The sequence below is a fragment of the Orbicella franksi genome, chromosome 1 (genome assembly GCF_964199315.1).
Source record: "Orbicella franksi chromosome 1, jaOrbFran1.1, whole genome shotgun sequence".
Classification (NCBI taxonomy): domain Eukaryota; kingdom Metazoa; phylum Cnidaria; class Anthozoa; order Scleractinia; family Merulinidae; genus Orbicella; species Orbicella franksi.
The window spans coordinates 29,017,440-29,033,084 of NC_138145.1; the positions used below are offsets into that span (position 1 = coordinate 29,017,440).

The window sequence follows — 15,645 nt, forward strand, 5'->3', positions numbered from 1 at the left end:
TCACCTTTTTTATAGTTTCAGTACAAACAGCATCTATTTCTCCATATTCCCTGTCTCCCCTAAACAGTTTTATTTTACAGTAAGGATCACTAAACAAAAGATAACAAATCAAAATAAATAAGTCTTAAGATGAAAAAGTACACAGATACTACAGTACATATGAAAATTAAATATTATTTTAAGTGACATTCATAAAAATACTTGAATTAAAGTGAGTAATAAATTAATATTAATTTACTGTCATGAATAGAAACTGGAATTTATTGTCAATATGATGAACATTTAGTTATGAAAATAGTCTACAACAGTTTATGACAGATCATTTTGCCACTGAGGATAGACTACCAGACTGATGCAGATTCATGTACTTATAATTACTAAAATTCACTTGAGGACAATATTAATCTTACCTACTAGTTACAATATCATAGGTGGAATGCTCACTTATGATTCCCCTTTTTTGCAAGTCTGTGATCTTGTGATCTTGTGCTTAATTTTGCAAGCTATAATTCAATTTTAGGCACAGAGGAAGTGGCATTCCACAGAAAAAATTTCCAGACTCAAAGGTCAACTACTTTAAAAAATAGTAATGTTTTTAAAATAGTTATAATTAACAATTAGATTATGAGCTTGAGATTTCTATGAGGTTATAGTTGATGAGGCCAACGACCTCCAGCCCCTGCATTCTAATGGCCAATAGTATACGAGTAGCTCAGCCAATCAGATTGCAGCACTTGCATTAGTATCCTAGTAGAATTCTACTAACTTCATTTAGAAGAAATCAAGGACAATCATTCCATATGTAGTATAATAGATTATAAAAAACTCTATTAACTTGATAAAGCTACTTTACTAACAGAATCAATTGAGCGTGAACATCCTTTAGTCACTTGAGACATACAGTTGCAAATTAGTTAAATCACAAGTAATGTCTAATAACAGTACATATTGCAAAGTCTGGACCAGTCAGGAAACCAATCAAAATGCTTCTCTGCATTGTTGACCAGTTTGCCATGTGATAACAATAAGTACAGTATGTCACTGAATGGCGTTATACAATACAGAAATGAAAATGTCAATGATAACAATATTGAGCGAATAATTCTTCCCATACATGTATCTTGCTAGGTTCAAAAACTAAGAAGCCTTTTCGTTATTTTGTTCTCATATAAAGAATTTATTTCAAGTGGTCAATTCAGTCAATTCACGCGAGTATTTGTAAGCTTATATGTAGATTAGGTCTTTAACACATACAATTGTAAATTTTATTTAATATTTGCTGTGACCATGCTCAACACAAACTCACGTTAAACTGTCTGGATTTTACGTTCAAACTTAGAGCTTATAACCGTTACATGGTGGGAAAGCGTAATACTTCTGCCAAAGTCAATCAGAGAATCCAATCCAATCAAATTTCCATTGAAGTGAGACGCGATACTAGCGTTGCAAAAATTCAAATAATTTGCCCGAACAAACATACAGACAAATAACCAGATCGACGAAAATGTTAAGCTATGTCCTACCTCAGCCCAAAAATGTCCTTCTTGGCCAATTCAACACCTTCAAGAACGACTACCCGCACAATTTTTACTGATGGATTCTATAATAAACAAACAGACTGGCATTATGACAGTCCGGATTCAAGAAACAACGCAGTTGACGAGCGACGAACGACAACAAACAACATCTGCAAAACGTTACTGTTCAATAACATACTCACTCGTGAAGGTTTTAGACCATGAACGACGTAATTGGTTCTCGGGGGCAAATCCATGGACTCTATAACCACGATAAATACAATACTACACTTCTGAGGTAATGGCGGCCATTTTATCCCTTCGTGTTCCAGAACCAGTCCTCACGCGGTATTTAGTGTTGAGCAGAGGAGAACCAATCAAGGCGGACACGATCGACGTTGCGTATTTACACACATCCTACGTGATTCTACGTTTTCTTTTACGGAATATTACGTAAGAATAATTAAGCTATAGTTGTAGATGACTTCACAGTTCTTTTCTGACACGGATGTAAATATTATGGTCGCCTTAGCGATGACGGAAAATGGCAGCATTGGTCGACTTAAGTTATAGTCAGTATGAAGGTAAGCTTAAGCTTTCATCGACGAACTGAATTTTTTTTTACCATCGTCTCTATTTATTTTCAACACTTCTGTTCGGAATTTTTACTTCTTACTTATGTTGTAGTTAAAGCTTACCGTCCCATCCCCTTCACCTACATGGATTAACGACTCAAAATATTAAAATCTTGTGAAGTGCCCAAAAATGAAGGGGAGGGGAGGGTGGGGGCCAGGTTAGAGTTGCTAGGAGGGACAGAGCTGAAAAACGACTGCGCATGCGTAGGGTTTTGGCGGGTGAGTCGACGAGTGGTGGCATTTTCGATCGTTTGATCAATGCAAAGTTTTGGCGCCATTCGATGTTAATTTTTTGGACTAATATCATCCGAGAAAAATGGAGAAGATGGAACTTTCAATGTCATTTCAGTCAAGCAGATGTTCCTGATATCCTGAACATATTTCTGGCTATATTGACGGTCTAAACACAGCAAATTCTAGCAGCCATCGGTCGCAGCGCCATGGTGAGTAGTGACCGCTTTACGCTTGTTAAGTTTATTTTGGATACCACTTACAGATTAAAAAAGTGTAAATTTCAACTCCCTTGTTGTCAATACATCTATGCAAATGTGTTTGCTCTTTACAAATAATTATATATAGATGTAACCGACCCGCAAGGATAAACCTGCCACGTAAGCTCGCATTTGAGCACATCAGCTTACATTTGTACTTGAGCACTCGTTGCATGCTTTTGGACCTCACGGGAACAAACTGTAAAGGAAATGATTCTCTTCTTCATTTTGAAATATTTATGTATTTACCCTGCCACTCAACATTCCTGGAGATATGACAGAAAAATTAATGGAACGCTGAGTATTCTTACTTGTGAAATTGAACAGAGAATTTGGAAAGGTAAAAAAATATCTGCTCTCATGGGCTGACCTTGACTTTGCGGATTTAAGCTTATATTTCGCTAATAACGAGTCTATAAAGGCTTACTTTCTGGATACAGTAGTCGGAGTTCAAATTTAGTTTGGTGCACATTTCTACAGATGCCTTTCCTTATTTATCTCCCCGTCAATTTAGTAAGTAACTATAAAAATTAGTCAATGGAGCCTGAAATATGCACGGAAATGCTCAAAACTTTGAGTGAAAAACTGTGCGCAAAATTTCCCTCAACCAAACAGTAAGAATTGCCTGTCTCGACGATGCTTTCTCGGGAATTCTTGAACTGGAAGCAAGCCCAGTAGAAGGTCAATCACTGCAGCAAAAATATAAGAAAGGGAGAAAAAGGAAAGGAGAAAAAAAATGAATAAAATAAAAACGAAAAGTTTACAGATGTAAACCACACTTTCTCTTTGATTTCTGCATATGCCCTGGCCAAAATGTCGTAAAACGCGATGCTGGTGGAAAGAAAGGCATGCTGTCCTGTTGCAACTGCTATTTGAGTAGATTGCAGCTAATTTGGCTCATATCCAGCCTGAAGATGTCCAAAATGTCCAAAAAATGCTTTTTAGACAAAAAGCTCCAGGAGTTAATGGGTTAAAAAGTAGTTTAAATAGTGGAATTTAGGAAGCTAGCAAAATATACACTAAAAATGCTCAAAAGCTGGGAAAGTTTAGTGAGGTGTTAGTGAAACTTTACATTAGTGACTGTACCAAGAGTGAACTGAAAATTGTTGACTTGCTTGAACCAAGAAAGTAATTCGAAGGAGTACTGCCATTCTTGTGTGGTTGGAATAAAGACGACAGTATTGGAATTTAAAATAAAAATAGATGTTTTGCTGTGTGTTAAAGCAGTTCTCCAATGAAAAGGTAAATTAGCTGCAGGACTTGCTTCAGGGATAATGCTAACAGGCATTTCAGGTCCTACAGTGGTGCCACCAATTACATTGTTTAATACCGTAGATGATTGTAGAGCTTGTAAACACCAAATGTTTGAGGAATGTTTTTTGTCACTGAGTCATAGATGCTGTTACCCACTAAAATCCCTTGCACAATTAGCTGGTACACCCATGTCTGGCTTAGTGGACTGTTGAGCAGAGGAATTTGAACATTTTCTGAAAAGAACCTTTTGCTAAACAAAAGTGCAATAAAAGTGCAGGCATTGCTTCCTTTTTTCCCTAGAATTGTGGACTGTGAAATACTGCTTGGGAATGACCAGAAAGTGACATTGCCATGATGGTTCGGAGGGATGATAATGAGTGTTAGAACTTGAGAAGAGCTGTTAGAGGGAGACGAGGTATTTGTAGCTGAAGGTTGACTTCTGGATGAATGATTGGCCCGGGATGGAAGAGGGATAGTTGCATAAGTATCCAGGATGCTTTTAACCTTTTGAGACCATTCTGGTGAGGTGTAGAAAAGTTCAGCGTCGGATATGTTCAAGCCTGTAAGTGGTGCATTATTGCTTTCATCTTTATGGAGTTCATCATCATCATCATTTTACCTTTCATTAGCATTTTTAGACGACAAAAGCCCATTGTTGAAGGTGTTTGCTAACTTTTGAACTTTTTTTCTTCAGTGGTTCAGCACAGATTAGACAGCAATGATTTGAAGGCAAGCAAGCTTGGTGAAAGCAGTGGAAGCAGGCCAGTCTAACAATGGTATCTGTTTCTTTTGTACAAGTTGGAAAATCACAATAAATATCTGGGTGAAGTTGTTGGCCTGGCTCTACATCATTGAGATTATAACTTAGTGGAAAACACTTGGTGTCTACTGTGGTTTCAAATGTTGGGAGATGGTACAGTGGCTTCCCTTTTGGTCTTCCATTATTTGCAACTGGACATTCAACCTGAGTCAAATAAATGAAATGTTGAAAAATTAAATTATGTGCATGTCAGTAGTACATGTACATTTATTATGAGGAAAACATGATGTTAGTAATTTTGTTTGTTTGTTTTTATTTTCCATTTTTTAAGTCAGAGATGTTATCAGTATTCATTAATTATGTTTGTTCATTTTAATATTCATTCTATTGTTTGGTACATTTTATATCTATGTCTGCATATCCTTATCCTGCATATCTAAGAATCATGTAAAGAAGCCTAAACCACGCATTTTACTTAAACTGTCTTAACACACCTCAGGAATTTGACAATACTTAAGAAATGTGGAAAATGCTTGCTTTCTTTGCATCATCAAATTCTCGTATTGTTTTATGATGGTATAATAAATGGTTTAGACTTCTGTATTTATTAATTTTATGACTTTTTTTTTATTTTCAGGATTGTTACCTGGTCTGATTTGTGGCAGTTCTGTGAAATGCTCTTAAACAGATCAAGAAGAAATTCTGCACTTTTCCCTGTAATAAGCCACAAGTTGGATTCACTCTGCTGACCATGGTGGTACTGTGGAACAAAGGACTGGACAAAGGAATTTATTTGTACTGGTTTTACATTTGCATGTCACAAGAAACTTGGAAATATGTGCCACTCATTTTAAAGGGCGTTCTTATTGTAACCTCCCAGGAACCATACCTTTTGAGGAAGGCTATAATTGAAATTAAATTAAATTAATTAGCCAAAATGGCTTTTTTTTCAATGATATTTTTTTGGTAGTGTGCATGAAGCCATTTGTTGATTGGAATTGCTTATTTATTTGCAGACTGACCTCATTTACTCTCTGCAACTGTTGTGATATGTAGTTGGCATGATCTTTAGCAATGTCTGCTTTTAACTGCTGCACGTTCCTAGGCGTGGTGCTGTATCCTAAAATCTGACCAGTAGATAGGCCTTGCAAGGACATGCCACAACTAGCTGTGTATAAGCCACTGTCCTTTTGCAATGCAGATGTTTTTTGTGACCTGTCATGTAGGTAAAAGTAATTTGCTTCTATTGTTACAACCCCTATGAACAATGAATGAAAAACAATTTTCTAACAGGTAGCTCACTTCATTTAAAGTTTGTTACTTAAAATAGGCCATTATGTGGATTAGGGACGCCACTCTCTGCTCTTGCATCTCTCTCCTTCTGTTGGACAAGCTTTTTCTTCCACTTAAACAGTTAAGGATGTCCTCAAAGAGTCCAGGGCTATTTTTGTCTGTAAACTGTTTCATTGCCTCTGGATTGTAAATTTTCTGGTCTGGGGTGGTTATTTGATGTCTGTACAGGGCCTTTTGAAATGCTTCCAACTTCTTTTCAATTGTTGACTCTGTAATAGAAAAATCAACCATGACAAAAATTAAAATATTTTTGTGAGAAGTACAGAGTTTTTGTTATGATGCTAAATTTTAATTCAAGCAGCTTCAAAACAGTAAAAACACCTTTTATCTCTGCGAGGTGTTGTGTTGCCACATGAAGCTGTGTTAGCAAGGTGCAGCACTTTTTTGTGTCCTTTCTGAGCAACAAATCCATTTCCTCCGGTGACTTCTAGGAAGAATGCAACAAGAGGTTTGTTATTTCGAACTGATTTTACATAGCTGGCATCAAATATGATACAAAATTATGAGAAGTACCTGTTTTGGCATGGGTGAGGTGTGATGGAATGTCACATCAGTACTTTTTCTCTGAAATCATCAAAAGGAACTTATTTGTACCGGTCTTACATTTGCATGTCACAAGAAACTCGGAAATATGTGCCACTCATTTTAAAGGGCGTTCTTATTGTAACCTCCCAGTAACCATACCTTTCGAGGAGGGCTGTAATCTTGTTCATCTTTAAACAATTGGTCTGCATTTTTCCTACAACTGGAACACCATCGCACACCAGGACAGTAACCACTCGTAGTACGTCCGATGCGGTCAAACATTTCATAAAACCTCGCTGGTATGTTGGTTGAAATATCAGTTGAGTGCACAGGAAGTGGACATGCACAAAAACCATGTACTTCGCAGTTTATTCTGGTCCAGTGTCGAGTACATGCCCAGCTGTTCGTAGTGCCACCGACATACCTTGCTATTGCCGCATTGAACCTCCGCATTTTCCCTTTGCATCCCTCGCCTTTTCTAGTTTTTCTGTGGTACCAACAGGTCCGCTCACCGGAAGTTTCCGTGAACATCAAACTCATTAACATAATCTGCAACACGAGCCGCATTTTCGCGGCACGAACTCCGACTTCGCGGCAAAATTTCGATGAGTGTTCAAGGATGGAAGTGTGGTGTTCAGGAGATATGTTTTAGAACTAATATCGACCGGTCTTAAAGGAAAGTTTCAAGCTTAACCTTTTTACTTACTCCTTAGCCCAAGCGAAAACTCTCAGCGCTCTTAAATTTTTCAAAAATGCCCGCCATTTTACGTATACGTTGCTATGGTTTTATGTTGTCTTTCCCAGTTTCTCGGCGCGCGCGAATGAGCATGCGCAGTCGTTTTTCAGCTCTGTCGCTAGGAGGGGTAGGAGAGGTGAGAGGTGGAAGCCAAAGTGGAGATAATTTGTGATAAAGACGTCACACATTTTTTATTGGGTTCTCAAACCAAGTACATCAGTCCGGAATATCCCGATAAATTAGGACATCTGTGATGTCACGAAACTCACGTTTCAACCAATGAGAATGCGTGTTTTGATTGGAATGTTGTTTTTCACAGCAAACCAAGAGATTTAAGATGGCGGACAAAAAGAGTCGCGAATACTTTCCAATGCCATGAATGCGGGCCTTCAGGAGGTATATATTTATCGCGAATTGAGTTAAATACTGTCCAAATTATAAAATAAAAGGAAAGTTTGTGTTCGCGTTCCATGTCACAGACAATTCTGCCCAGGTAACGATTATCCTCGGACCGAAGGAAGCACCACAGAACGCAATGCGGGTCACGTTTGACGAGCTGCTGTTATCATTCTTTGGAAAGAGACCGTACAATCGGTAAGCATCTTTACTCTGCATTTTTCTAAGCACAGAAATGATCGATATGAGAATTGAGGCTTTCCTCTTATCTAGGGATTATCGGGCCGAAATCGACAGCACGCGCGTGTTCTTATATTCCAGCAACGATAAATTGTAGATATCCAAAATGTTATACGTTCTCCCACTACCAAAATGGCCGCTTGTTCTTCTTCTCAACGTTTGGTCGCAAAAAGTCCTGGATAATGCTGGCCAGACTCTATGCGAGACTGGAAACAACATATTTTCTTGGTCCGCATGGAAGGTCCGCCATTTTCCCTGCTAACAATAGCCTCATGACGTCATGACTGTCCTAATTTATCGGGATATTCCGGACTGTACATGAGTCAATCAACAAACTTCTTGAGACAATTTATTCCTGACTGAGCTGGTCACATGGAAAATAAACATTTTTGGCTACTGCTCTCAAACTAATCAGGTGATGCTGAGTTAACATGCATTAGTAAAAATATCACTCTTTTCACATGATATCATTCCTCTTTTAGAGGCCTTCTGATTGGAAAATAGAGGTTTCCTGGTGAAAATGGAGGGTGCTGTTGATTCAGCCATGCCGTCCAACTTGGCTGTTCAATTCTTGAACTGAAACTGTCAAAGTCAGGCAAACTTCTGGCACTGTGGAGATTGTATTTCAAAGTTAGGGAGTCTTTCATTTCTGGTCATGTAGAAAATTTTTTAGTCCTATAACTTATGACAATGTTGACTGAGGATGATGATGTTGGTGCTGATTGCAAAGAGCAATATTGTCTTGACTGACAAAATTTTATCACTTTAATGACAACAACATTATGGTGAATAGCAATAGTACAATGGAGTACAATTCAGAGAGTAATCATGGGAGTAATTTCAAAATTGGACGACCACAAAGCATGAGGCCGATTTGAAATTACAAGCACGATTACTCCCTGAATTGTATGACACGAGGTCCAATTACTAATTAATCATATCTATAACAAATTTTGGAATTAAAGATGTCTTTTGAGAACTAGTTTTCAGCGAATTCCATCTGTAGCGCTTTTCATAAGCTTTGATAACTATAGAAAACATTGTGAAGGAAGCCTTTAAAGCGCACATAATTGACGTGCAAATCACGTGGGTATCCATTACAGGTATCCAATCACAAAAGGTTCAAATTGGATACCTGTAATTGGACACCCACGTGATCGCGCGCTGATTACGTGACAAATAGGTGTGCAGAGAACCAATCACGATCAAGAATTTTGTTATAGATACGATTATGGTGATAATTATCATGATGTGACCAATTTCTATAATTATCATGATGTGACCAATTTACTAGAAAATTAATGAGTTAATGCTTAAGGCTCAAATTTTGACATGTACAACACTTTATGCAGAGAAAGACTAAGCTTGAGTCAAACTGCTAATCCAAACTATGACTCATGTTTTGAATGATTTAGCACAATGGGTTATGTGGGTTAAAGTGCAAGTGAAGATGCTCTGTAACAAAAAAATCTAGTTTCATTAGGCAGGGGCATTTCGTTATCTGAAAAGGATATTATGTGAATTTGTTCATCTCGGAGTTCCTCTTGTGGGATTTCCCGCCTTGCAACAGCATATGAGGGTATACTATAGTGCCCAGATAGTTGTGGTGGCTGTAAAATTTAAAAGGAGTGGAACAAAAGTAGAGTAAAACTGTTGCATTTCTTGTGATGAAATATTAACAATTTCTAGCTGAAATAAAAAAAGGAATAATATGATGACATGAAGTTGTCAAAACGTCTTGCTACTTTACTTACATTAATTTTCTTGCATAAATCTTCTTCTTTGTGTTTTAATGTTTTATTGATAGAACTCACCAGAATGCACATTGATCATTTCATGTATGGTAGAGTCAACCCACCACGGAAGCAGTTTTTACATTCATAGTCATCTGATAATTAACATTTCAAAATTGGGAGTGTTGTTCTAGGATTGTAGAACAGCTTAAGTGATCTAGATACCATGCTGAGTGCTATACCTCCAATTGAAGTTAAGTCACTGTATCACTTTCATACAAAATATATTTAATTTACTTTTTGAAGTAATCATTTACCTGATGGTAAGTGTTGAATAAATCCACTTCAGCCCTACTACTTCCACTGTTGTGCAGAGTTGGTAGCTGCCATGACTCCAGTATATTTCCACTCTGCAACTCAAACAATTCATTCACTAAAGTAGGGGTGCTAGGAACACATTGAGCTTGTCCAATGCTGTCTGGAGGACATGGCTCTTCATCAACTTGACAGGATGAAGATGTCATGTCATTTCCCAAAATGGCAGGGAGCCTTGCCAGAAAAGAAGAGTAAAAAAGAAAGATAAATTAACCACATGCAACATACCTGGTTGGGCCATGTATAAAACCTACCACCATTTAAGTCCCATAATGAAATGCAGTTTATGATTCAAAACTACAACAGATTAACTATCACAGTCACCAGTGGCACTAAAATTAGGGGTACCTGGTACCAAAAAGCTACTATTTCACTTTTCACTGATGGGCTGAAATGTCATGTTTTGTAACTTTCACAACGTTAGGATAACAAATGAGATTATTCATTTTTGTGTAGTGGAACGCCATTTAGTTCAAGTTTAATGCCCACTTTAAATAGAAACTAAAACATGAACTTATACATGTATAGAGATCAAAGAGATGAGTTAACTCTTTTACCAGTTAAATTCAGCCTGCTTTCTTTTTAACTGTGCAACATGGGCAGTCACATCAAAACCATAGTGATTGCGACTTGTGGAGAGTGTGTTTTTGTAATGCCTTCGCTTTCTTTTCTTCAGTTTTGAAGGATGTGGAAGATATCCTTTCAAAGGAACAGAGGTAGTCGGTTTTTCATGGCCACACTGCTCAGAAGTTCTTGCCACAACTTTGCTACAAACCTAAACCACAAAATATACAGCCTATTAATACAAGAGACACATGATGACCTGCAAGCTAAGCTGGGTTCACTGCCAGTAGTCTAGACATACTGACAAAATCTCGGGGGATTCCCATATATAAAAAAGGATGGGGGTGCTCTTTATACCTTTTAGGGGTTAGAAAGTGGTTTTTATACCTCTTAGGCGTTCAGCCTCATAAGGTCCATAGCGGGAGCTTTTGCGGTACCTTTTAGGGTAAGGAGCCAAAAAGAAATATGACAGGAGATAATGTATTGCCTTAAAATTGATACCTCTTAGGCGTGGAAAAATTTTAAGCCATGTTCACAAACAGGTTCTTCGTACCTCTTAGGGAGTCTTTTTCAAGATTTCTGATGAGCACCCCCATCCTTTATATAAGGGAGTTCCCCCAGGCACAAAAATGTGCGAACTATATATTCTGTCAGTGATAAAATACATGCCCCCTCACCCTAAAAAAAGCTGCTATTTGGGTTAGTGTGAGCAGCAGACCAGTATAAACTCAAACCAATACTGTCAAGGGTGCTTGCCAATGTCTGAGAGGAACATTTCATTAGAAATGACTGGTAGTGTTTCTTTTAACCAAGTCAACAAGTGATCAATTGGCCATTTTTTTTTTCCAAGTCATTGTTCGGTGTTGATAGAAGACTGGCAATGGTAGGAATGGATCGATGAAAGGTACATAATTTTTCCATGACACACAGTTAAAACCCACATGTAAGAACTTAGAGGTTTAAGAACCTGCAGGCAAAAATTTGCCATTTTAATACCCAAAAGTATAAGAACCTTTTTAGCCAAGTAAGATCAAGCAGGTTCCTAAATGTGGGTTATGATAAACATTTCGACCAAGGAGTGTGACTTCGAGATTGCAAATTTATATTATGAGAAAATACTAAGCTTAGTACAGTTGTGAGTAAATGCTGTATATTCAAGGACCAAACCCAAATTTATTTATTTTTCTGGTAATCAACAACTATATCTCCTTCATAGAAATTAAGAACCTAATTAAGAACCTACTTGGCCTAAATTGCCAATAAGTATGCCAAAATACAAGAACCTATTTTGCCAGACTTCAAAAAATGCAGGTTCTTGCTTGCAGGTTTTTACTATACTTATCCTCATTATAATGAGTGTATCTTACCCCAACTGGCAGATCATGTCCACTTCTTTTATGTTCCCTGGCAGGAAGAAATATTGTTGCCACAGAAGTTGGCATATTAAATAATTGAGTTATTTTTTTGTAAAAAAAATGCCTCTTAGTCAGCGCATCGGGTATGTTATGGACGGGTCAATGGATGAGTGAGTGAGTGAGTGAGAGATGTATGTATGTCACACCAATCAGATTGGATCTACTATAAACAGCCAATCAAATTTCTTGTTGTAAAGCTAAATGGTATGTGAGAAGATTTGATCCCGATAGAGTTCAGAACGGCCATATTTATTCTTCTATGAAAGAGGAGGAAGTATTCATATATTGGCTGAGGATTTTAGTTAGGAACGAGATGAGCCTTGAGGTTTGAAACAGTTCGTGAGTTAGTAGTATGCAAATGCACGGGATATTTTCATTTTTAGTTACGAAGGTAACTTGATACTTTTGTTTTTCACAAGGAGTAAATTCAATTAGTTACGAATTGTCGCTTCTAGTTCTTAGGACACGTTTTAGAGGAGACGAGACTATTTAGATTTGAAACAGTTCTAACGTTTACAATAGTAAGTGCGGGTAAGGATTGTTTTGTTCTTGTTGCATGCAAATATAACGAGATATTTTTATTTTTTAGTTACAAAGTGTAATTTGACACTCTTGTTTTTCACAAGGGAGTAAATTCAATTAGAGCTGATGAATCGTCGCCACTCTTTCCCACGAGATGTTTGCTATCTTCAGTAACAAATGGTAACTTAACACTTTTGTTTTTTGTATGGGAGTAAATTCAATTAGACCTGACAAGTTATCGGCTATTGTTTCCAGGATATTAAACAAAAAAGCTTTCATTTCTGGACAGTTTTTACGTCTCTGCAGTAGCAGTTTAATAGTTTTATTTAATGACATTCATTTCAGTCCGATATTTTTAAAAGTAAAAAGTATAAAAACTGTTCAAATGTTCTTTGAAGACTGCGTGACACCAAGTTAAAGTGCAATTTAATTAGATCAGACTTTCAACGTGTCAGGAGAGGTTTTTTTTCTCTTTCTTTCTATTTTTGGTGAAGTTGTGTTGTGTTGTGTAAAAAGGGTAAACTTACTACTCGTATAAAATGCGAAAAAGTCTCTTAAATAACTTGAGTATTTTTTAGCAAAAATTCCTCTTGGGGGTTGGAAGCAGCTATGTGATTGGTGAGTGAGGGAGTTATGCATGTGTGTGTCACACCAATCACAGTGCGGGTTGTATCAAAGAACAAATCAAATTGCCTGCTAGAAAATAAGATGTGAAGTTTATATGAAATCATTCATATATGAACTGCGGTTGTAGATGAAAGTGAAGAATGATCATCGCAGTTAATTTTCCAATTTAAGCAATTGGAAAAAAGAAGCCTGAAAAAATCAGGGCTTCAACAGGATTCGAACCCGTGACCTCTGCGATGCCGGTGCAATGCTCTACCAACTGAGCTAATATGAAGCCACACATTGGGAGCGAGGTTAAAAAAGTAAAAAGTATAAAATTTACTGTTCAAATGTTCTTTGAAGACTGCGTGACACCAAGTTGAAGTGCAATTTAATTAGATCAGACTTTCAACGTGTCAGGAGAGGTTTTTCTTCTCTTTCTTTCTATTTTCGGTGAAGTTGTAAGATATGAACTCAATTAATTGACCTCGGTCCCAATGTGTGGCTTCATAGCTCAGTTGGTAGAGCATCGCAACGGCATCGCGGAGGTCACGGGTTCACATCCCGTTGAAGCCCTGATTTTTTCAGGCTTCTTCTTTCCAATTGCTTAAATTGGAAAATTAACTGCGATGATCATTCTTCACTTTCAGAAAATAAGAAGGTATCTACATTAATCTGGAGATGTGTCAGATTACTGTAGTTTGTTCAGTCAAACATTTTATGGCTCACTATTTAGCTATCTTACCATGACCGATGTAACATCGCATGTACATCATAAATTCCCAGTTTCTTTCTTACTGTACATCGCAACCAAAGACTTGTCAAATTAACCAAATCATTACTGTAAACAGCTCCATGAATGCTCCTATCTCCAACACTTCACAGACAAAAAAATAACTCTTGCACGCCTTGCGTGCCTATGTTTTAATTAAAGAGGACGGGGGGGAAAAAATTTGGTTGTCAGTTTTCACTTTAATTTTGATAATTTAAAGGGTGGGAAGTCTATTGAATGTTTTCATGAATTCCAGCATAAACTTACAGGTATCTCATGTAAGTTCTCAACTTTCCTTTTAATTGTAATAAAATTGCCCCTACAGAATAAGAATATTCATTACCTATTCAGATCGTTGGTTGATAGCTGTAAATTTTCCTCAATCGCGTCAAAGTCCACGGATTTTTCGTGCCTCCTTACAGTTTGCGAGCTCCTGATAAAAACGTTCGTACCACAATGTTGTAAGATTGATAAAGCTATATTTTTTAGACGTCATCAAAGATTTTCCAACCGTGTCTTCAGATGCAGAAATTTTCAGTTACAACAAAATCACCTTGCAGAGGGAATAAGTGACCAGTTCACTTCACCTTTTACGAATTCGTCGTTTTCGTAGCCGTGCATTCCCGTTTGAAGAGGTAAAGTTTCATCCCTGATCTACTTTCGATCATATGGAAAGGTATTTTCGTCGTACGTATCACTCGCCGGAAACGGTGTGCCATATATTTTCGCGCCCTTTTTTCCCCCGCCAAGGGCTACCCGCGCCTTGCTGGGCGGGGAATGGGGGGGAAGGAATTGCGATAAAACTGATTAAAGCGGTTTTTGGTCTACTTTCTTTTTTATCTTCTATCTCTTGATATTCATCGTAGTTGACTTAACCCACCCATGAATGCAGACCCCAGAAGATATCGAGTCTCGTCATATTTGGTAGGACTTGGTAACATCATACAAGGAAGCAATTAGCGAACCACGTGGGCATTCTGCCGTCAAAGACTTCATTTTATTTGGTGGCTCCTAAAAGAGCCTTTTGTGTTTTTTAGAAACTCAGCGATCACTCGTTAGTATCTGTTCGTCTTTTGCTGTACTTCCTCGGGGGCTTCTTTAGCAGAACAGCGTGAATATTCGGCAACACGCCGGAGTTTGGAAAGATAACTTTTGGCAACAGCTGATTCAGCTCCTCGTCGCTTCGCACGGCGAGCTGAATGCTGCGGGGGTTTATCCGCCTTCTTCTGCTTTCCCGGGCCACGTTTCCGCTCAATTCGAGTATTTCAGCGACCAAATACTCGAGAACTGCCGCCAAGTAAACTGGGGCACCCGCCGCAATGTGTTCAGTATACTTCCTCTGGCGTAGAAACTTGTGTACACGGCTCACTGGAAACTGCAATCCTGCTCTTGAAGAGCGACTTCTTTTGCTGAGGGTGAACTTTTTCTTTCCTTTCCCTCCAATAGGTTTTCTGGGAGATTTACTCTGGGAATACACCATTCTTTCGTCTCAAATCTAAATTAATGTTCCTAGATCCAAGCAGTTTAGAATGATACAACTACAATTTTCTGCGCTTTCGTGAAATTTATAGTGTCGGGTAGGATCCATTTCGTCCAATAGAAAAGCAACTTACTTTGGCGGAAATGTACGTGCTGTTTCCTCCAAGGTTCGCATCAAACAGCTAATAAGAATTACTTAGGTAAAACGTCAGTTTTGAGTCAGTTTTCTGTCAAAAATCAACATACGTATATTTCAGTTATAAAGTAAGAGT

At 37.8% G+C, this 15,645-nt stretch overlaps 3 protein-coding genes, 1 long non-coding RNA gene, 1 other non-coding gene and 1 pseudogene across 7 annotated transcripts in view; 1 reads left to right on the top strand and 5 right to left on the bottom strand.

The window, feature by feature from the left end:
• LOC145501302 (E3 ubiquitin-protein ligase NEDD4-like) overlaps positions 1 to 2,223 on the bottom strand; it is a 37,909-nt gene extending 35,686 nt beyond the window's left edge. For both annotated transcript variants that reach the window (XM_081480796.1, XM_081480788.1), the window contains exons 1-3: positions 1,721 to 2,223; positions 1,524 to 1,600; positions 5 to 89 (exon numbers count right to left, since the gene is read on the bottom strand). In XM_081480796.1, coding sequence (XP_081336922.1) covers positions 5 to 89; positions 1,524 to 1,600; positions 1,721 to 1,774 — 216 coding nt within the window. In that variant the 5' untranslated portion in view covers positions 1,775 to 2,223. The remainder of the gene's footprint in view (positions 1 to 4; positions 90 to 1,523; positions 1,601 to 1,720) is intronic.
• Positions 2,224 to 2,321: 98 nt separating this feature from the next.
• LOC145501145 (uncharacterized) lies at positions 2,322 to 5,432 on the top strand. 2 transcript variants are annotated; one of them, XR_014051193.1, is made up of 4 exons: positions 2,322 to 2,595; positions 4,198 to 4,459; positions 4,592 to 4,673; positions 5,295 to 5,432. It is a non-coding gene; the product is annotated as an uncharacterized LOC145501145 (long non-coding RNA). The 2 variants fall into 2 exon arrangements; XR_014051189.1 differs by lacking the exon at positions 5,295 to 5,432 and having other exon boundaries at positions 4,592 to 5,159.
• Positions 5,433 to 5,975: 543 nt separating this feature from the next.
• Positions 5,976 to 6,829, bottom strand: LOC145483978 (uncharacterized). The gene is made up of 3 exons (XM_081462570.1): positions 6,695 to 6,829; positions 6,524 to 6,574; positions 5,976 to 6,437 (listed from the first exon to the last, which is right to left on the bottom strand). Exons 1-3 carry the CDS (start codon positions 6,815 to 6,817, stop codon positions 6,234 to 6,236), a joined length of 378 nt encoding a protein of 125 aa, XP_081318696.1. The 5' UTR covers positions 6,818 to 6,829; the 3' UTR covers positions 5,976 to 6,233.
• A 1,545-nt stretch (positions 6,830 to 8,374) lies between these two features.
• LOC145491703 (uncharacterized) lies at positions 8,375 to 12,021 on the bottom strand. The gene is made up of 6 exons (XM_081470982.1): positions 11,947 to 12,021; positions 10,573 to 10,790; positions 9,938 to 10,189; positions 9,343 to 9,524; positions 8,888 to 8,935; positions 8,375 to 8,556 (listed from the first exon to the last, which is right to left on the bottom strand). The coding sequence occupies exons 1-6, from the start codon at positions 12,019 to 12,021 to the stop codon at positions 8,375 to 8,377; spliced, it is 957 nt and encodes a 318-aa protein (XP_081327108.1).
• A 1,323-nt stretch (positions 12,022 to 13,344) lies between these two features.
• Trnaa-ggc (transfer RNA alanine (anticodon GGC)) lies at positions 13,345 to 13,420 on the bottom strand. Its single transcript has one exon. It is a non-coding gene; the product is annotated as a tRNA-Ala (tRNA).
• Positions 13,421 to 14,942: 1,522 nt separating this feature from the next.
• Positions 14,943 to 15,374, bottom strand: LOC145491792 (histone H2A pseudogene; annotated as a pseudogene).
• Between the last annotated feature and the right edge of the window lie 271 nt (positions 15,375 to 15,645).